This window comes from Somniosus microcephalus, chromosome 1, assembly GCF_052327205.1.
Source record: "Somniosus microcephalus isolate GS21.2 chromosome 1, FLI_Smic_1.0, whole genome shotgun sequence".
NCBI classification, from domain to species: domain Eukaryota; kingdom Metazoa; phylum Chordata; class Chondrichthyes; order Squaliformes; family Somniosidae; genus Somniosus; species Somniosus microcephalus.
In genome coordinates, this window is record NC_140987.1 from 63,937,665 (window position 1) to 63,965,047 (window position 27,383).

Here is a 27,383-nt window from a genome sequence, read left to right on the forward strand (position 1 = left end):
ATTAAAACAGATTCTAATACATTAGTTGACGCTAAGGGGGTGATTTTGCCAATGGGGACGTGTTGGAGGCGTGACTGCTGCTTGTCAGGTTTTAGTCCCGCCTCCATTGACGTCCGGCCAACCCACACTATTTTCCCTTGATTGACCTTAATAAGCCCGCTGGCCAATTAAGGGAAAGCCGGTTACTGGTGACGTCCGAGTGAAGAGCTTTTGACAGATGAATTGTCACCGTTTTGAGAGCTCTGTGAAGCTGTCAAACACTAACAATCTGTCTTCTAAGTTGAGTCCTGGGACACAGGCTCAGTTAGAGATCTCTCCTGAGCAGAAAGCAGAAGGCTGATGCATTTGAGAATGCAGCGGCCATTCTGCTTTCTCTGCCGGTGAGATGAGGGACTCCTGAGACCTGAAGGGTTGAAACCTGGAGGAAGAAGCAAAGATAAGTAAAGCTTTTAATACACTTAAGACTCACCTCACACAATTACCTCTTCACACATGCACCCATCATTCACCTGCACAACGGATATCTTGGCCCCTACGACCCCCGCAGACCCACGGCTCGCCTCGTTGACCATGGCAAGGTTCGGAGCTGTTGGGAAGCCCACACTTTAGGGCTCAAAATAAGGATTATCCAAAAAACTGCCTGTTAACTACCTGCCTCCTGGGAAGATGGCACGGAGGCGGGATGGGTACCCGCCCCCAGAATCTGCCATTTTCCCAACAGTCCCGCCTCCTTACCCGCCTCCCCAGAGCTGGCAAAATCGTCCCCATAATCTCAGAGAATTTCAAAATACATCTGTGCTTTTCATTTCTGAGCTACTGATGTAATCAAGTATTAAAATGTCAAGCAGGTGCCTTTAATGTTCTCATAAATCAAAGACTAAAGTACATTTACAGAGCCTACGTTACAAATAGACTCATGGGTTTCACATCTTATGTGAATCTAAGGGATACATTTTGAATTTTACTAATGAATTTTATGAAGGTTATAAATGTTGGTGCTAGTATTCGGTTTTCACTTTTAGATTCTCATACTGTATCCTTTACAAATCATAAGGAATATCCTGATGGTTTAAAAAAATTCTATGCTGCAATTTAAAGACTGTCGCATATGCAAGCTTTGACCCTGGGAGGGTCAAATGGATGTAAACGGATACGATATAATTGGGATTACGGTGACATGGCTCCAGGGTGACCAAGGCTGGGAATTCAACATCCAGGAGTATTCAATATTCAGGAAGGACAGGCAAAAAGGAAAAGGAGGTGGGGTAGCATTGCTGGTTAAAGAGGAGATTAACACAATAGTAAGGAAGGATATTAGCTCTGATGATGTGGAATCTGTGTGGGTAGAGCTGAGAAATACCATGGGGCAGTTGTATACAGACCCCCAAGCAGTAATGCTGAGGTTGGGGATGGCATTAAACGGGAAATTGGAGATGCGTGCAATAAGGGCACAGCAGTTATCATGGGTGACTTCAATCTACTATTGGGCTAACCAAATTAGTAACAATACCGTGGAGGAGGAATTCCTAGAGTGTATACGGGATGGTTTCCTGGACCAATATGTCGAAGAACCAACTAGAGATCAGGCCATCTTAGACTGGGTATTATGTAATGAGAAAGGATTAATTAGCAATCTTGTTGTGCGAGGCCCCTTGGGGAGGAGCGATCATAATATGTTAGAATTCTTCATTAAGATGGAGAGTGAAGTAGTTGACTCAGAGACTAGGGTCCTGAATTTAAATAAAGGAAACTACGATGGTATGAGGCACGAGTTGGCTAGGATTGATTGGGGAATGTTACTCAAAGGGTTGACGGTGGATAGGCAATGGCAAACATTTAAAGATCGCATGGATGAACTACAGAATTTGTTCATCCCTGTCTGGCATAAAAATTAAACAAAAAAGGTGTCTCAATCGTGGCTAACAAGGGAAATTATGGATAGCATAAGATCCAAGGAGAGGACATATAAATTGGCCAGAAAAAGCAGCAAACCTAAGGATTGATACTTGGGATGGCAGGAATGACGTATGAGGAGAGATTGGGTCGATTGGGCTTATATTTGCTGGAGTTTAGAAGAATGAGAGGGGATTTCATTGAAACTTATAAAATTCTAACAGGGCTAGACAGACTAGATGCAGGAAGGATGTTCGCGATGGCGGGGGAGTCCAGAATCAGGGCTCACAGTCTAAAGATAAGGGGTAAGCCATTTAGGACAGAGATGAGGAGGAATTTCTCCACCCAGAGATTAGTGAACCTGTGGAATTCTCTACCACAGAAGGCAGTTGAGGCCAATTCATTAAATATATTCAAGAAGGAGTTAGATATGTTTCTTAAGGCTAAAGAAATCAAGGGATATGGGGAGAAAGCAGGGACAGGGTACTGAATTTGGATGATCAGCCATGTTCGCATTAAATGACGGAGCAGGCTCAAGGGGCCGAATGGCCTACTCCTGCTCCTATCTTCTATGTTTCTATGAAACGACTAAAAGTGGCTCAGTGCCCTTGGACTGGATAAGGCTCAGTTGTGATGTTCGCCCGTGATAAAATTACAGTCATAGCTCACATGTAAATATAGCCACTTGGGATGAGAGCAGAAAATTGGTTTTAAAAAAAGTTAATGAGTGAACTACTAGTACAGAATGGTTAATAAATTAAATATTCTCAAAAGGAATTTGCCAAAAGGAGATGCTACACCATACTGATAAATTTAACAGTTGATTATGATTGGTTTGTGTACAAATTTGGCTAGTATTTTTTTTGTGCGTGTGCGAACATTGTTGTAGCAGGGTCTTTATTAAGAGGTTGATGCTAGTTTGCAAAATTAGATGCAGAGGTTTTGATCCAATGCTGTGGAGGTCTTTGGATCATGATAGGAATTAATCTGTGACACGTCCTATGTGGAAGGCGTGTGTTTTATTCCTGTGTCATGAGCTAATGACTTGGATGCTTGAGTTATAAGCAATTATAAGAGGAATTTGAGAGGATAAAATGGTGTCTTGTTGATTAAAGGAAAATAAATTAGGTAACATACCAGAATGCCTTTTTAATACCATTTTTGGGAAAACTGATTTAATTACCACTTACTCTACTTCCAAATAATAAATATGCTCCACATTAAGAATAATAGAATGAGTACTAGTAGTCCACTCATGAACTTTTACTTTTATGTTTTTCTAATGTGTAGTTTCGCTAAGAAAAAGCTTAACAAATAACTTAATCAATTTAATCAGGAAATGGGATTTTTCTTCACTGCAAAACACAATTCATGGCAAATCCAGGAAACTATCCAGATTCTCAACCTCCACTCATGCCAGGGAGGCCCTATATCACCAGCAGAACCTGCAAAAATAGGGCTTCTAACATGTTATATGTGGATGCCAATACATACTTGCCTATCTAACTCTTGGATGTATTGTTGTCACTGGGCTTATTAAAGGGGCAGTGGCAGTTTGGATACAAAATTGGGTAAGAGACAGAAAGCAGAGAGTAGTGGTGAACGGTTGTTTTTCAGACTGGAGGGAAGTATACAGTGGTGTTCCCCAGGGGTTAGTATTAGGACCACTGCTCTTTTTGATTTATATTAAGGACCTGGACTTGGGTATACAGGGCATAATTTCAAAGTTTGCAGATGACACAAAGCTTGTAAATGTAGTAAACAGTGAGGAGGATAGTAACAGACATCAGGAGGACATAGACAGGCTGCTTAAATGGGCAGACACATGGCAGATGAAATTTAATGCAGAGAAGTGTGAAGTGATGCATTTTGGAAGGAAATGCATCAGCTAGAGTATTGTTTCCAATTCTGGGCACCACACTTTCGGAAGGATGTCAAGGCCTTGCAGAGAGTACAGAGGAGATTTACCAGAATGGTACCAGGGATGAGGGACTTCAGTTATGTGGAGAGATAAGAGAAGCTGGGATTGTTCTCCTTACAGGAGAGAAGGAACATAGGAGAGTCTGCCATTTAACCCCTTGAGCTTTTCCGCTATTCGATTAGATTACGGCTGACCTGTATCTTAACTCCATCTACCCGTCATGGTTCCATAAATCTCAAAGTGCAGTTGCCTAACCAAAATCTATCAATCACAGTTTTGACATTTTCAATTGACCTAGCTGTTATGTTCATTAATAAATAGACATTCTTATTATGAACACAGCTAGCTTTTGCTAGTTACTTTTATTGAGCACATGTGGACTTGTACAGCATCTTGTAGAGGCTTCCATCTTGACTGCTGCCTTGTGGGTAGCCTAGCCTCATGGGTAATGTAGTCTTAATATAATATACAGCTGGGTAGTGTAGTCTTATACATACAGCTATATACAGCTCTACTGCTCCACCTAGTGTCTACCACAGAATGACATGTTATTGATCACTACACTAGCCTCAACAGCTTTTTGGGGGAAGAGAATTCTAGATTTCTGCTAGTAAAGGGGAGTTTTAATAGAGGTTTTCAAAATTATTAGGAGTTTTGATAGAATAGATAAGAAAAAACTTTTTCATTGGCAAGAGCAGAGTTACCAGAGCACACAGATTTAAGATAAATGTCAAAAAATCCAGCGGGGGAATTATAATTTTTCTTTTTTATGCAGCAAGTTGTTACGATCAGGAATGCACTACCTGAAAGGGTGGTAGAAGCAGATTCAATAGCAACTTTCAAAAGGTAATTGGATATATACTTGAAAAGGTGAAATCTGCAGGGCTCTGGGGTAAGAGCAGTGCCGTGGGACTAATTGGATAGCTCTTTCAAAGAGCCAGCACAGAGACGATGGGCTGGATTTTCATTCAGCAGTCGGGAAGGAGGCGGGACTACAACTTTCGGGTTTTAGTCCCGCCTCCATCCTCGTCCGGCCAATCCACGCAATTTTCCCTTGATTGACCTTGTTGAGCCCGCCCAGCGGGCTCAGCAGGCCAATTAAGGGCCACCCGGCAACAGGTGACATCACAGACTGAAATTTGATCTGTCAAGAGATTTTGACAGATGAAATATCAGTGTTTCACAGCTGTTTGAAGCTGTCAAACACTGACAGTCTGACTTCTAACCTGAGTCCTTCTACGCAGACTCAGTTAGAACTCTCACCGGCACTGAAAGCTGAAGGCTGTCACTTTTGACAGATCGCAGCCATTCTGCTTTCAGTGCCGGCTGAGTGATGGACTCCCGACACCTAGAGGAAGAAAGGCTGTTAAGGTAAGTACAGGTAATTTAAACTTCTTTAAACACTTTAGACACACCAAACACACTTACCTTTGCACTCATGCACCCATCACTCACCTGAACACCGACATCGCGACCCCTCCAAGTCCTTCAACCCGACGGCCCGACTGCTCTAACCTGGCGTGGTTTGGAGCCGTCGGAAATCCCTCACGACACCCCTCAAAATAGGGATTAGGCTAAAAACTGCCTGTTAACAGGCAGTTAATTGGCACTAATCCGTTCCCACTTCGGGTCAGCGGGTCCCAGTGCGGGGCGGGTACCTGCCTCCTTTGAAACTTACGTGGAGGCGGGTTTTGGGCGGGATGGCGTCGGGACCCCCGAATTCGGGATTTTAGCCCCCCGCACGCCTAAAAGCCCGCCTCATGGCACACTGAAAATCTAGGCCGATGGGTTGAATGGCCTTCTTCTGAGCTGTATGATTCTGTGATACACCGTTTCTCCAGGGCTTCTAATGGTGTTGTACTGAAGTTACGACAAAGCTATAGACAACCGCTACAGAAATACTGAGCCAATATATTTTTGTTAATAAGACATACACCACAAAGTGCTCTAGAGGTCAAAAGATGAGCACACACACCACAGAACAATGCATAATATACTAACAATTATGGCTGAGTGTTGGATGTCAAGTGCAGAGTTTTCCTCCATAGGGTGAACATTCAGTCGTAGAAGTTTGCTTAGATCTTTATCTTTGATCCCAAGGTTATAAAGGCCATCCATAACTTTTCCTTCCTCTTTGAGGATATCTAGGATACTAGAAAAAGCACAAGAAATAATGAGATTTGGTGACAGACAATGCAACAATGTGACTAAAGCACAGGAACTTTATCAGTTTCAATTGAAAAATGCAGGTTAAACCTAGCAATAGCATGGTTAAGACAATGGGAGAACTCCACAAAAGTTAGTAATAGCCTATTAAAGGGCAACTAGGGATGGGCAATAAATGCTGGCATTGCCATCCCATGAACCAATTTTAAAAAACAGGATTATGTATTCATTAAGATATCAGAATATCAGGTTTTAAGTAAATGTGAAATAATCTTTAAAATTTGCATTCAATCATTTGGTTGATAAAGTTCCTGAATTGTAGCTTTCATGCGAATATGACTGGCTAATTGCCATAAAGATGCAAAGTCCTACTGATTACATAAATAAGTGAAATAGAATACCTAGATAGAAATTAAAAATCGCTGACAACTTTTGCTCACTGGTACCACTCTCACTTCTCAGTATGGAGGTTGTGGGTTTAAACCCCACTCCTGAAACTTGAGTACACAATCTAAGCTGACACTTCAATGCAGTATTGAGGGAGTGCTGCTTTTTTGGAAGAGATGTTAAACCAAGGCTGCCCTCTCAGGTGGATGTAAAAGATCCCACGGTACAATTTGAAGAATGGGGCCTTTATCCTTGTATCCTGGCCAACAGATATCCCTCAACCAACAGCATTTAAAAAAAAGAGAATATCGACTCATTTATCTCACTGCTGTTTGTGGGACCTTGCTGTGCACAAATTAGCTGCTGCATTTGCCTATATTACAACAGTGACTACACTTCAAAAGTACTTCATTGGTTTGAAGCACTTGAACATGTCCGGAGGATGTTAGGATGCTATATAGATGCAAGTCTTTTTTCTTTCTTAATGCCATTTTGGATACACTTACAATGAAGTGCATTTTAACAATCTCCAAGATGGTATTCAGGTTCTGACTGTGGATAGATAGTTTCTCAGTACAAATGCAAGTGACAGTCATTGCAATCAGAGTTTGGGGGAAATGGGTAACAGGATAACTTAAGATAATAATGAGGTGTGCATAGTCTCAGGATGTTACAGAACTTTTAATTTTATACTTTTGTAGGATAAGATGCTGTAGATAAGATGCCCCAAATTAAGTAATATGCAATAGTCCCAAATGTGGTGGCTGTGCTGGTGGTGCCTGTCCTGTTAGAGTTGCCTTCTTAAAGTTTTCAACTCTACTGTTGATTGCAAAATTAGAATTTTTGGATAAATTGTTTTCTATGCAATTTCATTAGTGCATTAATCTTTGATGCTGTTTGGGCCTGATCATTTGTATTACCAAGCTTTCCAACTCTATTTCTTGCAACAGCTTTGCTTTTAGCTGCTATTTCACTTGCAACAACTCATGAGGACAACACGGGGATTCCTTTGATGTTTCTAGATCTGAAGAAGGAAGAACAATTATTGATAGGTCAAGACAAGCAGGTACAACAATGTTTGCGCAATGCCATAGAAGCTCACTACTTCATTTTTAAATAGCTTTTTGAAATTGTTTTGTAATATTGCTATTCAATTATTAATTCCCATGGATCAGTGGCACCATTTTATTTACATAAGAACATACAAATTAGGAGCAGGAGTAGGCCACTCGGCCCCTCAAGTCTGCTCCGCCATTCAATAGGATCATGGCTGATCAGATTACTCCACATTCCCACCTACCCCCAATAACCTTTCACCCCCTTGCTCACCAAGAATCTATCTACCTCTGCCTTAAAAATATTCAAAGACTCTGGCCCCGATTTTCGGCTTGTATGGGGAATGGTCAGATTTCCCCGAATGTGGGGTTTCTGACACACGTAAAAAAGTGTCAGCCAGCTCCACGCAATTTACCCTCAAGTGGCCAATTAATTCCCAGCACGTGGGAAGCCTTGCTAATTGTCCAATTCGAGTCAGAAATCCCCACAGTATGATGTCATCATTCGTGGTGCTTTCAAGGTCCAAAGCAAGCACTGCATCCTCTGAAGGCTTCCAAACGAGCCACACAGGATGGCAGAGGAGCCTGCAGCAGCTGTGGGCAGTGCCAGACCCCGAGCTGCCTCCAAATTCGATGAGGCTTCACTGCAGGCATTATTGGATGGGGTTAGGGCCCACAGGGAGGTCCTCTTCCCTAGGTCAGGCAGGAAGAGGCCTCCCACTGAGACCAAGCTGCATGGATGCAGGTGTCAGCAGATGTCAACTCGAATGTGCATGTCACCTTGGCATCACATCTCTAACTCCTTCCTTTACTCCCGCAAAGTACCATCCAGAGTCCCCGTCCTCACTGTGGAGGAGGAAGAGGCTGTGCAGCCAGACTCCTCAGAGGAAGCTCCAACCTCTGAGGGCGCAGTGTCAGCAGAAGTAAGCGCACCCAGCACCAGCGCAGACACTCACACCTCGCGGGGGCCTTCGGGACATAGAGTAGTGTTGTCACCTGGTGTTGCACAGCTCACAAGTGAGCCTCAGCAGATTCTGGAGACAGGGACAGCAATGGAGAGTCCTTGTCGGAGGGCGCAGAACTCTGCCAGCTCAGCTCAGCTGCGCTGCATGTCGACCCTCTGCCTCTGGGTCTATCCGCAAGAGAAGACGTGATGGATCTCCATGCACAGATGCAGGAGTCTCTGGCAGGTTTTGTCTCCAGGGTCGCTGCGAGTGTGGAGCGAATGGAGGAGTCCATAGCGACCATGAGCAGAGCCTTTGTGGAGTCATTGGCGCATCACCATGGAAAGGTTGGCAACCTCCTTGCAGGAGATAACTCGCCAGGGTACGGAAAACATGGTGAGTGCACATAAGAGAATGACATCTCTTGAGGAGCGTTGGCCATCTGTTGAACAGAGAAACCAGATCCTCATGGAAGTCCTTCTGAGTAGGACTGCCAGTGCAGATACGGGTCCCCATGGCCCCCTAAAGCGCAGCAAGGTGCTCTCAAGCCACTTCCAAGCGCTGGCCCCTTCTGGCCTGTGCAGCTTCAGGTGAGTGAGCAGCAGCCTGGTGCTCCTGGTGCTCATCATGCTGTTCCTGGTTCTGCTGCTGCCGCCTCTGCTGCTGGAGATCCTCTAATGGCAAGAAGGGAAGGAAAAAAAGGCGTCCCACGCTTCCCGTAGATGCCTCCGCTGAGGAAGCGCTGAGTGAGGGTGGCGAGAGGGGCTTCCCAGGAGATCGCATTGGAGAAGTGTGTGAGGCTCCAACCTTCCACAGCTGTGCCTAAGCCTTGAAGAAGTAGCCCCAAACCTGCAACAACAAGGTCCTTCAACATACAAGTGCTGGCCCTCTAAATCGCAGCTTCTCCTTACCTGCAGCTGACAGCTAGCAAGCTTCACACCAGCTCTCAGCAGCGGGGTTCCTCGCAGGCGAGTTTCAGGTGGGGAAAGCCCCAAAGTCGCAACGGCACGGGAAAATCCACTTCAACAAGCAGATAATTGCTTGTTAGTGCATCGACGACCAGTCCCGCCAGCGGCGGCCGGGACTGAAGCGGGGCGCGGGGAAACGGCAGTCCGAAAGTCGGACGGGGCGGGGAATCAGGCGGGGTGGGGGGGGTCCCGACCCGCTTTTTCGCCGATTTTTGGCTCCCGGCCGCATGAAAAGCCGCCCGACGGCGGCCAGAAAATCGGGGCCTCTGCTTCCACCGCCATCTGAGGGAGAGAATTCCAAAGACTCACGACCCTCTGAGAGAAAAATTTCTCCTCATCTCTGTCTTAAATGGGTGACCCCTTATTTTTAAACAGTGACCCCGAGTTCTAGATTCTCCCACAAGAGGAAACATCCTCTCCACATCCACCCTGTCAAGACCCCTCAGGACCTTATATGTTTCAATCAAGTTACCTCTTACTCTTCTAAACTCCAGCAGATACAAGCCTAGCCTGTCCAATCTTTCCTCATAAGACAACCCGCCCATTCCAGGTATTAGTCTAGTAAACCTTCTCTGAACTGCTTCCAACGCATTTACATCCTTCCTTAAATAAGGAGACCAATACTGTACACAGTACTCCAGATGTGGTCTGACCAATGCCCTGTATAACTGAAGCATAACCTCCCTAGTTTTGAATTCAATTTCCCTCGCAATAAACAATAACATTCTATTAGCTTTCCTTGCTGTACCTGCATACTAACCTTTTGCAATTCATGCACTAGGACACCCAGATCCCTCTGCATCTCAGAGCTCTGCAATCCCTCACCATTTAGATAATATGCTTCTTTTTTATTCTTTCTGCCAAAAAGGACAATTTCACATTTTCCCACATTATACTCCATTTGCCAGATCTTTGCCCACTCACTTAACCTACCTATATCCCTTTATAGCCTTGTAGTCTCCTTATGTCCTCTTCACAATTTACTTTCCTACCTATCTTTGTGTCATCAGCAAATTTAGCAACCATACCTTTGGTCCCTTCATCCAAGTCATTTATATAAATTGTAAAAAGTTGAGGCCCCAGCAGTGATCCCTGTGGCACACCACTCATTACATCTTGCCAACCAGAAAATGACCCATTTATGCCGACTCTCTGTTTCCTGTTAGTTAGCCAATCATCTATTCATGCCAATATGTTACCCCCTACACAATGAGCTTTTATTTTCCGCAATAACCTTTGATGTGGCACCTTATCAAATGCCTTCTGGAAATCTAAGCACAGTACATCCACCGGTTCCCCTTTATCCACAGCACATGTTACTTCCTCAAAGAACTCCAATAAATCGGTTAAACATGATTTCCCTTTCACAAAACCATGTTGACTCTGCCTGATTAACTTGAACTTTTCTAAGTGCCCTGCTATAACGTCTTTAATAATAGCTTCCAACATCTTCCCTATGACAGATGTTAAGCTAACTGGCCTGTAGTTTCCTGCTTTCCGTTTCCCTCCCTTTTTGAATAAAGGAGTTACATTCGCTATTTTCCAATCTAATGGAACCTTCCCGGAATCTAGGGAATTTTGGAAAATTAAAACCAACACATCAACTATTTCACTAGCCACTTCTTTTAAGACCCTAGGATGAAGTCCATCAGGACCCGGGGACTTGTCAGCCCACCAGCCCACAACTCCAACAATTTGCTCAGTACCACTTCGCTGGTGATTGTAATTTTCTTGAGTTCCTCCCTCCCTTCCATTTCCTGATTTACTGATATTTCTGCGATGTGAAGACCGATGCAAAATATCTGTTCAATTCAACTGCCATCTCCTTATTTTCCATTATTAATTCCCCAGACTCACTTTCTATAGGGCCAACGCTCACTTTGTTAACTCTTTTCTTTTTTAAATATCTATATTTCTAGCTAGCTTTCTCTCGTACTCTAATTTTTCTCTCCTTATTAATCTTTTAGTCATTCTTTGCTATTTTTTATGTTCTGTCCAATCTTCTGATTTATTTTGAAATATTTATGCAACATTTATACACATATGCACACATCTCCTCTTTCCTCAAGTACTCTTAAATCCCTGAAACTACTCATCTAAAATGAGATAGGACAGTGGGATTAGTTTTGCAAAGAGCCAGCATTGGCACAATGGGCTGAATGGCCTCCTTACTTGCTTTAAACTACTATGGTTCCAAAATTAATTGCTCTCCTTCTCAGCTCTGACAGCGCAGTTAAACAATGAAATATTTATTGAAAGCTGTGACCCTCCATATAATCTATTTTAATGGAAATAGACAAGAACCATGGCTTAGCGATATTGAAGTGTTGCACATGCACAGGATCAACTGCTTAAGGTATCTTAAGAATATGAAAAGTTGCAACAAAATTTACATATACATAGCAAATTCTGTATGGGTCATTTTAACCCAACCTGTCCGGCAGAAAACTGACGGGATCAGTCCAGATGCCTGTTTCACACCCCGTCAATGCAAAGTAAAATCTAGTGGGGTGTCAAACAGACAGTTGATCCAATCCCATCAGTTCCTGTTGGGTAGGTTAGTTTAGAATTACTCCCTATACTTTTATGATACAAGAATATACATTCTACCAGGAATCTATGAATGATGACTCAGGAAAAACAGTAACTACTTGTCAGATTAGACAAAGGATTAAGAGAAGTTCATAAAGATCTTTGAACCATGTCCAATCTAACTATCTGGACAGAGAAATTTTAAAGGAAAGAAAAAATGTAAACCCAAAGTTGTAGATTAAATCACCCTGATATTCCACAGAATTGTTTGTTCTCAATGGAGCCACCAAGCCTGATGGGTCGCAGCTGCAGATGCTGAGCCAGGACATCATGAGTTCCTTGAATGCTACACAGGCTTGCAGTTCAGAAACTCTGCAACCAAGAGAACTGCTGCTTTAAAATGAGCTTGCTGCAGATTCTGCTCTATTAGAATGCCTCAGTGCGAAAAGGTTATTCAGGACCTGCTAAATAACCTGGATCACCTTAATACCCTCAGTACCTGACTCAATGTTCCCCCTAATTTTTTTTGGGTGCGTGATTCCTTTATCGAGCTGTGCGGTCCATTCAAAGTTTCGCGCATGCGCAAAATTTCACATTTGTAAGACTGCACAAGACCGGCAGACAGCTGCATGGCCATGCGGCGGCACAGCTTAGCGGGAACATTGACCCTACTGCATGCCAAAAATGAGCAACAAGCCCAGTTATATAGGCTGGCAATTATACCAATGAGCAAAAAGTTAACTTTATTATTGCAAAATTGGCGAAGGGACAGAAAGCAGAGAGTGGTGAAAGTGGTTCGGGTTAGGACCTCTGCTCTTTTTGATATATATTAATGACCTGGACTTGGGTATACAGGACATAACTTCAATGTTTGCAGATGACACTAAACTTGGAAATATAGTAAACAGCGAGGAGGATAGTAACAGACTTCAGGGGGCCACAGACAGGCTGATGAAATAGGCAGGCATGTGGCAGATGAAATTTAATTAAGAGAAGTGTGATGTGATACATTTTGGGGGTGCAGGAACTGGGGGTGTACGTACACAAATCTTTGAAGGTAGCACGACAAGTTGATAAGGTTGTTAAAAATGCATATGGGATCCTCGGCTTTAAAAGTGGAGGCATAGAGTACAAAAGCAAGGAAGTTATGCTAAACCTTTATAAAACACTGGTTAGGCCTCAACTAGAGTATTGTGTCCAATTCTGAGCACCACACTTTAGGAAGGATGTCAAAGACTTGGAGAGCATGCAGAGATGATTTATTAGAATGACACCAGGAATGCAGAACTTTAGTTTCATGGAGAGACTACAGAAGCTGGGGTTGTTCTCCTTGCAGCAGAAAAGGTTAAGAAGAGATTTAATAGAGGTGTTCAAAATTTTGAGGGGTTTTGACATAGTACATAGGGAGAAATTGTTTCCACTTGCAGGAGGGCTGGTAACCAGAGGACACAGATTTAAGGTAATTGGCAAAAGAACCGGGGCTGGGGAGAATGAGGAGAAAACAGTTCACACAGCGAGTTATGATGATCTGGAATGCATTGCTTGAAAAGGTGATGGAGGCAGATTCAAAAGTAACTTTCAAAAGGGAATGGGATAAATAGTTGAAAAGGAAAAATTTGCAGGGCTATGGGGTAAGAGCAGGAGAGTGGGACTAATTGGATAGCTCTTTCACAGGTACGATGAGCCAAATGGCCTCCAACTGTGTTGTAAGATTCTATGGGCTGGATTTTGTTAAGTATGTGTATTGTATTGAACAATTAACACAAAGACTTAAACGTATAACTCAAACAGGTCTTTACTGGTTGGAGGTAGGGACTATACATAGGTCTTTACTTCATGCCCACAGGCGGGAACTGAGGGGGATCAGTACCCACAGTACTATTTATACCCCTATGGCCAGGAGTGGTACTGCGTATCACTACGCCCAACAAGTAGTGCAGTCCTGTCCATAGGTTCAAAGTAGCACACATATTACATACACAACATTCCTCCCTTCCTAGCTTTACAGTCATCTCCCCATTTAACATAACGTAATAACATATATACATATATAACTTCAGGTTTACATAACAGAATAACATAGATACATAGATAACTTCATGTCAAAACAGATCACAGATTCAGTCTCTGCGGAAAACAGTTCACAGATTCAATCTCTGTGGTGTAGTCGGTTCACGTTGCTGGAGTGACTCATTCAATAGTCCTTCCATGGATTTAACAGTTTGAACTTCCGAACTGAATTGGCTCCGTTCGGAGGGACCACGTGTGTGATCTGGTAGAGGTGATAATGGTTCAGATGGGTCATCTTCTGTTTTTACTTTTCCTTTTCTGCTTCTTGGAGACTCTCTGGGCTCCATTGTCAGCTGCCACAGCTGCCAGCTGCATGCGCAGTTCCTCCTTCTCTTCCTCCTGTTTCCGTCGTAGAGCCAGCTTCTCCCGATGTTCCGTAGACTTTTGGTGCTCCTCCATGATTTCTGCACTTTGGGAGTCGAAGTTACAAGCTGGGCAGGACAGGACATCGTAATATTCGGTGTCGTCCTGAGCTAGACCAGTGAGAGGGTCGTCTATTTCCTCCATACCCAGCTGGACATTAGCCAGCTCTTGTTCCAAATCCAGACATCTTTCCTGAAGAGACTTCTTCATGTGTACCTCTGCATCCAGCTTTTTCTGGGCTTTCAGCAAGTCGTTTACTAGTGACCTCATTTGTGATTTTAATACTTCAACTTCCTTTGGAGATTGATTGATCGGACTATGCAATCCCTCTACCGGAGCAGCTGTTTCAGCGGTCTGTTGTTCTACGTTGACGTGAGTCAGCGTACTTTTGGCATCCAAGGGCTGCTCTGTTGCAGTCATCTCAGTCTGTGTTGCCACCTCAGCTCTTCCAATAACCTTTGAGAGCTCCGAACCCCTTTCGTTTGAATATTGAAGTTCATGTTCAAGTTTTTCCCATTTCAGAGTCCTGTCCTTCAGCATATGCAGGAGTTGGCTGACCGTTAACTCCTCTGACATCAGACGTTTTGTGTGCTCCTGCTCCATTTTCTCCATCAGCTGCTTCTGTTGTCTTTCCAGATTCTCCAACTCTATATCAAAGAACTCTTTCGTTGCATTCAACTCTTGCTCAAAACGGCGAAGCATTTGTTCTAATTGCTGTTGTAGTTTGAAATGGAGTTGAGTTCGAGCCCGGTGTCCCTCAGAAATGGGCACATCAGTAGACTTGCCAGACTCAGAATCCACAGTTAAACTATGTTGTTGTTGCTCAGTGGAATTCTGTGCTGAAACTTTGTCTTTTGCACCTGAGTTGGGCTTACCATCATCCGTTCCAGAGTCTGGGCCGACTATCTTCACCGAGTTCTCACTCGTTATTGTTTGTAGGAAATGCCAGTCCATATTCATTTTCCTAATCCACTCCCGTCCTAGTAGTGGAGGACCTCCTTCAGATATCACATATAAGTCCATTATTTGACTGTCTTCGCCCTTGTGGACCACTGCAACCTCTATTTTCCCGATGGGGTACACTCTTTGCCCCGTGTATGTTTTCAATATAATCCCCGTATCCTGTAGGGGAGTATGTTGGAATAACTTTCCGTAATCTTTCTTATTTATGACCGTCAATGCCGATCCAGTGTCCAATTCCAGTTTTACTTGGACTCCTTCTATCTGAAGAGTGACCCAAATTGTCTGGAGGTCTGCACCCTTACCAGCGTTGAGTACTCTTAAGCTAGCCAGTTCATTACAGCTTAAGCTAGCCAGTTCATTACTGCTAGCGTCTGAATCGGACTCCTGTTCGGTCACCTTGTGTACCTTTGCGTATTTTCCTTGCGGTGACTTCTTGTTGCTGGTCTTCTTCCCTGACCTGCATACTCTAGCTATATGTCCAAGCCTACCACAAGTTCTACATTCTTGGTTTTTAAACCAACACTGGTTCTGATCATGCGTTGTCTTTCCACAACGATAACATTTGCCAGAACTCACACCCAATTTGTGTGCACTGAGCTCCGGTGACCGTAGCTGCATTACTGCCGTGCCTCTCGCTGCGGCTTCGTGTGCTGCTGCCATAGTGACTGCCTTCTCAAGTGTCAGCTCATTCTCCTCGAGCAGTCGCTTTTGTGTATCCTGTTTAAATAAACCACACACAAATTTGTCTCGAAGTGCCTCTGTCAGTCCCGTTCCAAACTGGCAATATTTCGCTAATTTACGCAATTCCAGCAAATAATCAGCATTGCTTTCATGCTGTAGCTGCCTTCTGTCGTAAAATTTAAATCGTTCCGCTAGCATCAGCGGCGTGGGGTTTAGATGATCTTTCAGGACAGTAACAATCTCATCGAACGTCTTATCCGCCGGTTCATCTGGTGATAACAGGTGTTTCAATTGCCCGTATGTCTTCGCACCCATTAAATTTAATAATGTTAGTGCTTTATCAGCCTCACGAATTTTATTGGCCTTACAATAATTTTTAACTCGTTCAACATATATGGCCCAATCTTCGATGTCACTATCAAAGTTGCTAATATTCCCGTGTTTAGGCATTGTAGTACTTTATCAGATTTGCAATTTCTCAGATTTTTTTTTTTACTGTTATCCAAGATGGCGGCTTCCCGCTCTTGCCGTCGTCCTCCGCCCACAAAATGGCGGTTTTCCCGCTTCTGCCTTCTTCCCCAGCGGTTTTCCCGCGAAAAATGGCGGCTTTCCCGCGCTTCTCGCTCTCCCCGCCCACTTCAATGGCGGTTTTCCCGCGCTTCTCGTCGCTGACTTTCAGCCCGACTGCGGCTCTTATCTCCTGTGCGATCGCTGGTGCGCCGCCCGCCCGAAACGGTTCTCAGCCCTTATCACCGGTGCGATCGCTGGCCCGCTAAGCGCCTCCCGCTTGAAGCGGCTCCCGGCCTCTGGCTCACCCGCTCGGCGGCTCTTGCTCGCTCCCTCCCGGGCTCTGGCTTACCCGCTCGCGCCCTCAGTGTCTGCCGACGCTGCGCCTTCCAGCCCGAGTGCGGCCCTTATCAGGGATTTCGATCGATTGCCCTTCTACCTCCGACTTCCCCCAGCCCTGTCTTTGCAGCCAACGCTGCTTGGCTTACCCACCACCGAGGTTGAAAAAGCTGCAGGATGTCTTCTGTCCTCCCGTTTTCAGTCGTTGATGGAGGCTTCAGGGTCCTAATGCCTGTCGCTTCCAGTCGCTGGAAGCTGTCAGGATTTCTGCTGCCCTTCAGTTTTCAGTGGGGTGTTGAGGATTGGAACCTCTCTTCAACGTCCTGTCTTTGGACGAAGCCGCTGTGGAATAACTGCCGCAGGGTTCGAACCGACTCGTCGCCAGTGTTAAGTATGTGTATTGTATTGAACAATTAACACAAAGACTTAAACGTATAACTCAAACAGGTCTTTACTGGTTGGAGGTAGGGACTATACATAGGTCTTTACTTCATGCCCACAGGCGGGAACTGAGGGGGATCAGTACCCACAGTACTATTTATACCCCTATGGCCAGGAGTGGTACTGCGTATCACTACGCCCAACAAGTAGTGCAGTCCTGTCCATAGGTTCAAAGTAGCACACATATTACATACACAACAGATTTTCATTCAGAAGTCGGGTTGAAGGCGGGACAACAACTTTCGGGGTTGTAGTCCCGCCTCCATCGAGAAGCGGCCAATTCACGGGATTTTAACTTGATTGCTCTTGTTGAGCCTGCCCAGCGGGCTCAGCAGGCCAATTGAGGGCCACCCGGCAACAGGTGATGTCACAGACTGAAATTTCATCAGTCAAGACATTTTGACAGATGAAATATCAGTGTTTCACAGCTGTTTGAAGCTGTCAAACACTGACAGTCTTACTTCTAACATGAGTCCTTCTCCACAGACTCAGTTAGAAATCTCTCCTGCACAGAAAGCTGAAGGCTGTCACTTTTGACAGATCGCAGCCATTCTGCTTTCTGTGCCGGTGAGATGAGGGACTTCCCAAACCTAAAGGAAGGAAGGCTGAAAAGGTAAGAAAATGTATGTAAAATGTATTTAATCACTTTAGACACAGCAAACACACTTACCTTTGCACTCATGCACACATCACTCACCTGAACACCGACATCTCGACCCCTCCAAGCCCTTCAACCCGACGGCCTGACTCCTCCAACTTGGCGTGGTTTGGAGCCGTCAGGAATCCCACAGGTCAAGCTTAAAAATAGGGATTAGGCTAAAAACTGCCTGTTAACTACCTGTTAACAGGCAGTTAATTGGCACTAATCCCTTCCCGCCTCGGGTAGGCGGGTCCCAGTGCGGGGCGGGTACCTGCCTCCTTTGAAACTGGCATGGAGGCGGCTTGGGGGTGGGATGGGGTCGGGACCCCCGATTTCGGGAATTTAACCCCCCGCACGCCACCAAACCCGACTCCACGGCACACTGAAAATCGAGCCCTATGAGTCTTTAAAGTTTGTAAGCACACACTGTTTCCAGGAGGATGTGTCAAATAGTCTGCAGTGATCTTTAATCTCAGCAGCAAAAGCAGCTTCAGCAACATCAAATCCTGCCAGTACACTTCACACCTAATCTGAGCCGTCTTTGTCTCCTCTGTCCTATTACCATCTCGTCTGGTTTTGAATACCTCTGAATGTCTCTTTACTTCTCTTTTGTTCTATCGCAGCCCTGCCTTCGATCTATTTTATTTCCTTTCCAGTTTTGAAAAAGGGTTTCAACCCGAAACGTCGACTTTTAATTTCTCTCCACGGATGTTGCCTGGCCTGCTGAGTTTTTCCAGCATTTTCTGTTGTTATATCAAATTCTACCCTGATAGTTCTGAACTTGTCCAGGATTATTGAAGACTGTCCAGAATTACTGAAGAGATAAGTAGCTGACGATATGCAGTGGAGTGAGGGGGACAAGTAGTATCTCAGAATTCAAAGCTGGGAGGGAATCGATTAATAGTGGGAAATCCACCATGAAAGCATAAGCCAAACTCAAACCAGCAAAGTATTTCAACAATGATTGGTGCCAAAATAAGATAAAATTAAACTAGATGACAACAACTTGCATTTAAATAGTGCCTTTAATGTAATAAAGTGTCCAAAGCACTGTTCCCCTAAGCTGCGTGGGTGCGCAGCTACCTTGAGGCTGCCGCGCACCAGGCGTTGCAGACCGCGCAGTCCCGCTGTAGCGGGCTCCAGCGTGCAGGCGCTCTTTTCAATCATGTCCAACAGGCTTGTTTTTTATGCTCGTAGAAGCGGGCTTCGGCACCCGCGCGCTGGATCTAATTTCGCCGCCTGCGCGTTGGAAGCCGCTATAGGCCTGCGCCACTGGGATTGTTAACAGCTGCCGAATGTCGATCCTGTGCTGGGAGTCGTGGCGAATAGCAATGCGCTTATAAAGAACGCCAATGGAATGTAAACCACCACGGGCCTGTGCCTCAGGGAGGCGGGGGGGGGGGAGAGAGAGAGAGAGAGAGCGTGACTGGGGGGGAGAGAGAGAGAGAGAATGGGGGGGAGAGAGAGAGAGAGAGAGACTGGGGGGAGAGAGAGAGAGAGAGGGGGGGAGAGAGAGAGAGAGACGGGGGGAGAGAGAGAGAGAGAGAGACGGGGAGAGAGAGAGAGAGACGGGGGGAGAGAGAGAGAGAGACGGGGGGAGAGAGAGAGAGACGGGGGGGAGAGAGAGACGGGGGAGAGAGAGAGACGGGGAGAGAGATGGTGGGGAGAGAGAGACAGGGGGAGAGAGAGACGGGGGGAGAGAGAGACGAGGGGAGAGAGAAACGGAGGGGAGAGAGAGACGGGGGAGAGAGAGATGGGGAGAGAGAGACTGGGAACAGTGACTGGCGAGAGAGACTGGGGGGGAGAGAGAGACTGGGGGGGGAAGAGAGAGACTGGGGGGGAGAGAAAGAGAGAGAGAGACTGGGGGGAGAAAAAGAGAGACTGGGGAGAGAGAGAGAGAGACTGGGGGGAGAGAGAGAGAGAGACGGGGGGAGAGAGAGAGAGAGAGACTGGGGGAGAGAGAGAGACTGGGGGGAGATAGATACCGGGAAGAGAGAGAGAGACTGGGGCAGAGAGAGAGACTGGGGCAGAGAGAGAGAGAGAGACGGGGGAGGGGGGGAGAGAGAGAGACTGGGGGGAGAGAGAGAGAGACTGGGGGGAGAGAGAGAGAGAGACTGGGGGGAGAGAGAGAGAGACGGGGGAGAGAGAGAGACTGGGGGGAGAGAGAGAGAGACTGGGGGGGAGAGAGAGACTGGGGGGAGAGAGAGAGAGAAAGACTGGTGGGAGAGAGAGACTGGGGGGAGGGAGGGAGACTGGGGGGAGAGAGAGAGAGACTGGGGGGGAGAGAGAGACTGGGGGGAGAGAGAGAGAGAAAGACTGGGGGGAGAGAGAGACTGGGGGGAGGGAGGGAGACTGGGGGGAGAGAGAGAGACTGGGGGTGAGAGAGAGAGACCGGGGAGAGATAGATACCGGGAAGAGAGAGAGACTGGGGCAGAGAGAGAGACAGGGGCAGAGAGAGAGACTGGGGGAGAGAGAGAGAGAGAGAGAGACGGGGGCTGAGAGAGAGAGAAACTGGGGGGGAGAGAGAGAGAGACTGGGGGGGAGAGAGAGAGAGACTGGGGGAGAGAGAGAGACAGAGAGAGAGACTGGGAGAGAGAGAGACTGGGCGGGGGAGAGAGAGAGACTGGGGAGAGAGAGAGAGTGATGGGAGAGAGAGAGAGAGTGACTGGGGAGAGAGAGAGAGAGAGAGAGACTGGGGGGAGAGAGAGAGAGAGACTGGGGGGAGAGAGAGAGAGATGGGGAGAGAGAGAGACGGGGAGAGAGAGAGACGGGGAGAGAGAGAGACGGGGAGAGAGATGGGGGAGAGAGAGAGACTGGGGGAGAGAGAGAGAGAGACTAGGGGGAGAGAGAGAGAGAGAGAGACTGGGGGGGAGAGAGAGAGCCTGAGGGAGAGAGAGAGAGAGCCGGGGGGAGAGAGAGAGAGAGACTGGGGGGGAGAGAGAGAGGGAGACTGCGGGGGGGAGAGAGAGAGAGACTGCGGGGGAGAGACAAAGCGACTGGGGGGGAGAGAGAGAGACTGGGGGGGAGAGAGAGAGAGACTGGGGGGAGAGAGAGAGAGACTGGGGGGAGAGAGAGAGAGACTGGGGGGAGAGAGAGAGAGACTTGGGGGGAGAGAGAGAGAAACTGGGGGAGAGAGAGAGAGAGAGACTGGGAGAGAGAGAGAGACTGGGGAGAGAGAGAGAGAGACTGGGGGAGAGAGAGTGAGAGACTGGGGGAGAGAGAGAGAGACTGGGGGAGAGAGAGAGAGACTGGGGGGGAGAGAGAGACTGGGGGGAGAGAGAGAGAGAAAGACTGGGGGGAGAGAGAGACTGGGGGGAGGGAGGGAGACTGGGGGGAGAGAGAGAGACTGGGGGTGAGAGAGAGAGACCGGGGAGAGATAGATACCGGGAAGAGAGAGAGACTGGGGCAGAGAGAGAGACAGGGGCAGAGAGAGAGACTGGGGGAGAGAGAGAGAGAGAGAGAGACGGGGGGTGAGAGAGAGAGAAACTGGGGGGGAGAGAGAGAGAGACTGGGGGGGAGAGAGAGAGAGACTGGGGGAGAGAGAGAGACAGAGAGAGAGACTGGGAGAGAGAGAGACTGGGCGGGGGAGAGAGAGAGACTGGGGGAGAGAGAGAGAGTGATGGGAGAGAGAGAGAGAGTCGGAGAAATTATTAATATTGTTATTTATCATTATCATTATTGTTATCTTATCAGTATTATTACTATTATTAGATAGATATATGTGCATGCCTCATGAAATTTATACTAAATCATCACTTAGCATTATAGAAAATAGTGTTTCCACACTCATCCCACAAAATAGGTCCATTTTATTTCGTTTTATTGAACTATATAAATGCGTTCTTTCCACATAAGCTGCTGGAATATCCAGGGCCTCCGCTCCTCAACTTTTGGGATGAAGAGTACAGACCCTGAATTCCTAAAAGCTATAAAAGACATTGATATAATTGTGTTAACAGAAACATGGTGCCAAAAGGACATGCCGACCCACTGTCCTCCAATGTACCATGAAATCATTGTGCCCTCAGTAAAGAACACTAAAACACGCAAGGGCAGAACCTCCGGGGGAATATTGGTGTGGTATAAGGGAGAACTGGACAAACACATCTCACCGGTAAAACAGGGGAAATCACACGTATGGCTAAAACTAGATAAAAATATAGGAATAGCAAAAAAAGATGTTTACTTATGTGCGATCTACATACCTCCAATAGATTCGCCATATTTCGAAGAGGAGTTATTTGATACTCTCCACATGGAAATCAGCCATTTCCAGGCCCAAGGAAAGGTGATAATATGTGGGGACCTAAATGCAAGGACTGGTTGTGAACCTGACTTCATAGACCCACAGGGAAACAACCATGTGTTTGGCCAGACCCCTTTAGATGTCACACCAGCCATCGCAAATCGGAACAACCTTGATCGTGAAATAAATAAAAGCGGTAGGGAGGTAGTGCAACTCTGCCGAGCCTTAGGCCTGTACATAGTTAATGGTAGGTTCAGAGGGGACTCCCTAGGGAGACTCACATACTCCTCAACTCTTGGGTCTAGTGTGGTGGACTATACAATCACTGACCTGGACCCCTGCGATATCAACGCATTCACTGTCAGGCAGCAATCCCCCCTCTCAGACCATAACCAAATAAATGTGTACCTTAAACTTTCTGCCCAAACTACAGACACAAAAAAAGAACACAGTAAGCTACATAAAATAAACCAGACATACAGATGGGCCCCAGACAGTGGAGATAAATTCATCACAGCACTAAATTCACCTGATCTCACAAGTAAAATTTCAAAATTTAAAGAAAATCTATATGAGATCACCAGAGATGGTGTAAACACGGCCATAGAGGATATAAATATGATCTTCCATGAGGCAGCTGTAAAAGCCGACCTCGTGAAACAGAAGAGGAAGCATCACAAAAGACAAAATAAAAATATGAAATGGTTTGACCACGAATGCAAAAATGCCAGAAAAGACCTGAGAAAAATATCAAACCAAAAGCATCGGCAACCAAACAACCCGGACCTACGTACTAGATACAACGAAACCCTCAAAAGATATAAACACACCATTAGGAACAAAACACAAAACTATACCCACAAAATACTCGAAGAAATTGAAAACTCCACCAATCCAAAACAATTCTGGGAAATGTGGAATAACCTGAGTACAACACAATTGCAAGCATTACCAATCCAAGATGGCGACATCTGGAGAACACATTTTGAAAACCTCTACAAAGACATCCCAAAAAACAAAACAAACACAAGTCAACATCAGGTCACAGAAAAACTCCACACATTAGAAGCAACAATTAAAGACAACCAAAACCCTCTAGACTCCCCAATCACACGGAAAGAACTGGCCACAAAAACAAAATCTCTCCACCTAAAGAAAGCCTGTGGCCCAGACAACATCAAAAATGAAATGCTAAAGTTCAGCAATATGGAGATGCAGGGTGCGATACTCAAACTATTCAACATCATATTACGCTCAGGCTGTTTTCCCGATATCTGGTGCCAAGGACTAATCTCCCCCATATATAAAAGTGGAAACAAATCAGACCCAAATAACTACCGCGGCATCTGTGTCAACAGTTGTCTAGGGAAGTTATTCTGCAGTATTCTAAATAGTAGATTACTTGATTTTCTTAACAAACATAATATCCTCAGAAAAAACCAAATAGGCTTTCTTCCAAAACACCGCACCGCCGACCATATCTATACCCTTCACACCCTCATTGAAAAACATAAACACCAAACAAAAAATGGGAAAATATTCGCCTGTTTCATCGACTTCAAGAAAGCCTTTGACTCTATATGGCATGAAGGGCTCTATTATAAACTTCTTCAGTGTGGAATAGGGGGCAAAGTCTATGACCTTATTAAATCAATGTATCTGAAAAACAAATGCGGGGTCAAAATTGGAGACAAACGCACCGATTTCTTCACCCAGAGAAGAGGCGTCCGGCAGGGCTGCAATTTGAGCCCGACCCTGTTCAACATATACATAAATGAATTAGCAGACATGCTGGAGCAAAGCGAGTCACCAGGTCTCCGTCTCCTGGATGGAGAAGTGAAGTCCCTGTTCTATGCGGACGACCTGGTTCTGCTGTCTCCCACAGAACAGGGATTACAGCAACAACTAGACCTACTCGACAAATACTGCCAAAATTGGGCTCTAACAGTAAATCTAAAGAAAACCAACATCATGATTTTTCAGAAAAGACCCAGATGTCAGGAAAACAAATACCAGTTTACCCTCAGTGATACCACTATAGGACACACTATGAGCTACACCTACCTTGGTCTAACTATTACAGCATCAGGGAGCTTCAGCATAGCAGTGAATGCACTAAAAGAAAAAGCCCGAAGAGCCCTATATGCAATAAAAAGAAAATTCTACAACATCCAAATCCCAATCAAAATCTGGCTCAAAATTTTTGACAGCATAATCCTGCCCATTGCACTATACGGTAGTGAAGTATGGGGCCCGCTAAATCACCAAAGCTACACTAAATGGGAAAAACACACAATAGAAGCCCTACATGCAGAATTCTGCCGAAGCATCCTTCGCACCCAAAGAAAAACGCCAACAAATGCATGCAGAGCCGAACTAGGCAGATACCCACTGATAATAAACATCCAAAAACGAGCACTAAACTTCCTAAATCACCTCAAATCTAGCTCCCCAGACACCCTTCATTTCAAAGCCTTTCAGACCCAAGAGCTAAACCCAGAAAAGAGTCCCCTGAGTCAGCTGCTACTGAAATTAAGTACTCAGCCGGACCCTGACCAGCCCCAGACCAACACAGCCGTCCAAACACCAATCCGAGTGAACCAAATCATTAAAAAATGCAAAGAAACCTACCTGGAACATTGGAACAAAATAACCGAAAGCCAAAGCAGATTAGAATGTTACCGGGCCCTAAAAAGAGAATATAAACTGGCAGACTACCTCACGACCATCAGAGACACAAAACAGAGACAGACCCTCACCAGGTACAGACTAAGCGACCACCAACTGGAAATTGAAAAAGGCAGATACAAGAAATCCTGGCAGCCTAGAGAGAATAGAATATGCGATCAATGTCTGGCTGGCGAGGTTGAAACAGAAATGCATTTCCTCCTAAAATGCGAAAAATTCAACACATCAAGAAACATATTATTCAACAAGCTAAGCCAAACAACCCCAGATTTCAAGGAATTGGATGATCTATCAAAATTGAGATTAGTCCTAGGAGAAGGAGACAGACCATACCTTGGGGCTAAATATGTAACAACATGTCACAACCTGAGGACTGTTTAAAAGTAAGACTGTTTAAAATTAATATTGAACGTACCAAATGAAGTAGAAAGACTGTTTAAAATTAATATTGTTTAAAAGTAATATTGTATATACCCAACAAATGTCAAATCGATTGACACCTACAGAATGTTGGAAAACTGTACCTTTTTGCAATGTAAGCTTTGGCAATATGGTTCTCTGTAAACTTTCATGCCAATAAAGCATTTGAACTGAACTGAACTGAACTGAGAGTGACTGGGGAGAGAGAGAGAGAGAGAGAGACTGGGGGGAGAGAGAGAGAGAGACTGGGGGGAGAGAGAGAGAGACTGGGGGGGGAGAGAGAGAGAGATGGGGAGAGAGAGAGACGGGGAGAGAGAGAGACGGGGAGAGAGAGAGACGGGGAGTGAGATGGGGGAGAGAGAGAGACTGGGGGAGAGAGAGAGAGAGACTGGGGGGAGAGAGAGAGCCTGAGGGAGAGAGAGAGAGAGCCGGGGGAGAGAGAGAGAGAGACTGGGGGGAGAGAGAGAGGGAGACTGCGGGGGGGAGAGAGAGAGAGACTGCGGGGGAGAGACAAAGCGACTGGGGGAGAGAGAGAGACTGGGGGGAGAGAGAGAGAGACTGGGGGAGAGAGAGAGAGACGGGGGGAGAGAGAGAGAGACTTGGGGGGAGAGAGAGAGAACTGGGGAGAGAGAGAGAGAGAGACTGGGAGAGAGAGAGAGAGAGAGAGACTGGGGGAGAGAGAGATGAGACTGGGGGAGAGAGACGAGAGAGACTGGGGGAGAGAGAGAGACTGGGGGGAGAGAGAGAGAGAGAGAGACGAGAGAGAGAGAGAGAGATTGGGAGAGAGAGAGACGGGGGAGAGAGAGAGACTGACTGGGGGGAGAGAGAGAGACTGGGGGAAGAGAGAGAGAGAGAGACTGGGGGAGAGAGAGAGACTGGGAGAGAGAGAGACGGGGAGAGAGAGAGACGGAGGAGAGAGACGGGGAGAGAGAGACTGGGGGGAGAGAGAGAGACTGGGGGAAGAGAGAGAGAGAGAGACTGGGGGAGAGAGAGAGACTGGGGGAGAGAGAGAGACTGGGGGGAGAGAGCGAGACTGGGGGTGAGAGCGAGACTGGTGGTGAGAGAGAGAGACCGGGGAGAGACAGATACCGGGAAGAGAGAGAGAGACTGGGGCAGAGAGAGAGACTGGGGCAGAGAGAGAGACTGGGGGAGAGAGAGAGAGAGAGAGATGGGGGGGAGAGAGAGAGAGACTGGGGGGGGGGAGAGAGAGAGAGTCTGGGGGGAGAGAGAGAGAGACTGGGGGGAGAGAGAGAGAGAGAACCTTAGCGGCACACTATGTTACAGCTTGCCATAAACAGAGGGACAACCAGTAAACCTAAGAAAAGAGTATATACAAATTATACGAATGTATATTTATACACTCAGGGATATATCTGTTTATACACTGTATGAATAGATCTGCGTTTATGTGTTCAACCATAAATGTTTTTCGATGCTTTGGCAACATAAGATGTACCTTATCATGCCAATAAGCGATTTGAATTGAATTGAATTGAATTGACTGGGGGAGAGTGAGAGAGAGAACTGGGGGAGAGAGAGGAGAGAGAGAGACTGGGAGAGAGAGAGAGAGACTGGGGAGAGAGAGAGAGAGAGACTGGGAGAGGGAGAGAGAGACTGGAGAGAGAGACTGGGGGAGAGAGAGAGAGAGAGAGAGAGGAGAGAGAGAGAGGGGAGAGAGAGAGACTGAGAGAGAGAGAGAGACTGGGGAGAGAGAGAGAGACGGGGAGAGAGAGACGGGAGAGAGAGACGTGGAGAGAGAGGGACGGGAAGAGAGAGAGACTGGGTGGAGAGAGAGAGAGAGACTGGGGGAAGAGAGAGAGAGAGAGACTGGGGGAGAGTGAGAGACTGGGGGAGAGAGAGAGACTGGGGGGAGAGAGAGACTGGGGTGAGAGAGAGAGACTGGGGTGAGAGAGAGAGACTGGGGAGAGAGACAGATACCGGGAAGAGAGAGAGAGACTGGGGCAGAGAGACGGGGGAGAGATAGAGAGAGAGAGATGGGGGGGAGAGAGAGACTGGGGGGGGGGAGAGAGAGAGAGTCTGGGGAGAGAGAGACTGGGGGAGAGAGAGAGAGAGACTGGGGGGAGAGAGAGAGAAACTGGGGGAGAGAGAGAGAGAGAGACTGGAAGAGAGAGAGAGAGAGACTGGGGGAGAGAGAGAGA

The 27,383-nt window shown here is 46.3% G+C and overlaps 1 protein-coding gene across 3 annotated transcripts in view; it reads right to left on the minus strand.

The window, feature by feature from the left end:
- Positions 1-24,973, minus strand: part of LOC147124141 (UDP-glucose:glycoprotein glucosyltransferase 1-like) — a 149,232-nt gene extending 124,259 nt beyond the window's left edge. The window contains exons 1-2 of one of the 3 annotated variants that reach the window (XM_085982723.1): positions 24,876-24,973; positions 5,816-5,966 (exon numbers count right to left, since the gene is read on the minus strand). In XM_085982723.1, coding sequence (XP_085838849.1) covers positions 5,816-5,932 — 117 coding nt within the window. In that variant the 5' untranslated portion in view covers positions 5,933-5,966; positions 24,876-24,973. Of the gene's footprint in view, positions 1-5,815; positions 5,967-7,287; positions 7,501-24,875 lie in introns of those variants that run through there. The other 2 variants (XM_085982715.1, XM_085982731.1) reach the window with 2 other exon arrangements.
- Positions 24,974-27,383: the final 2,410 nt, after the last annotated feature.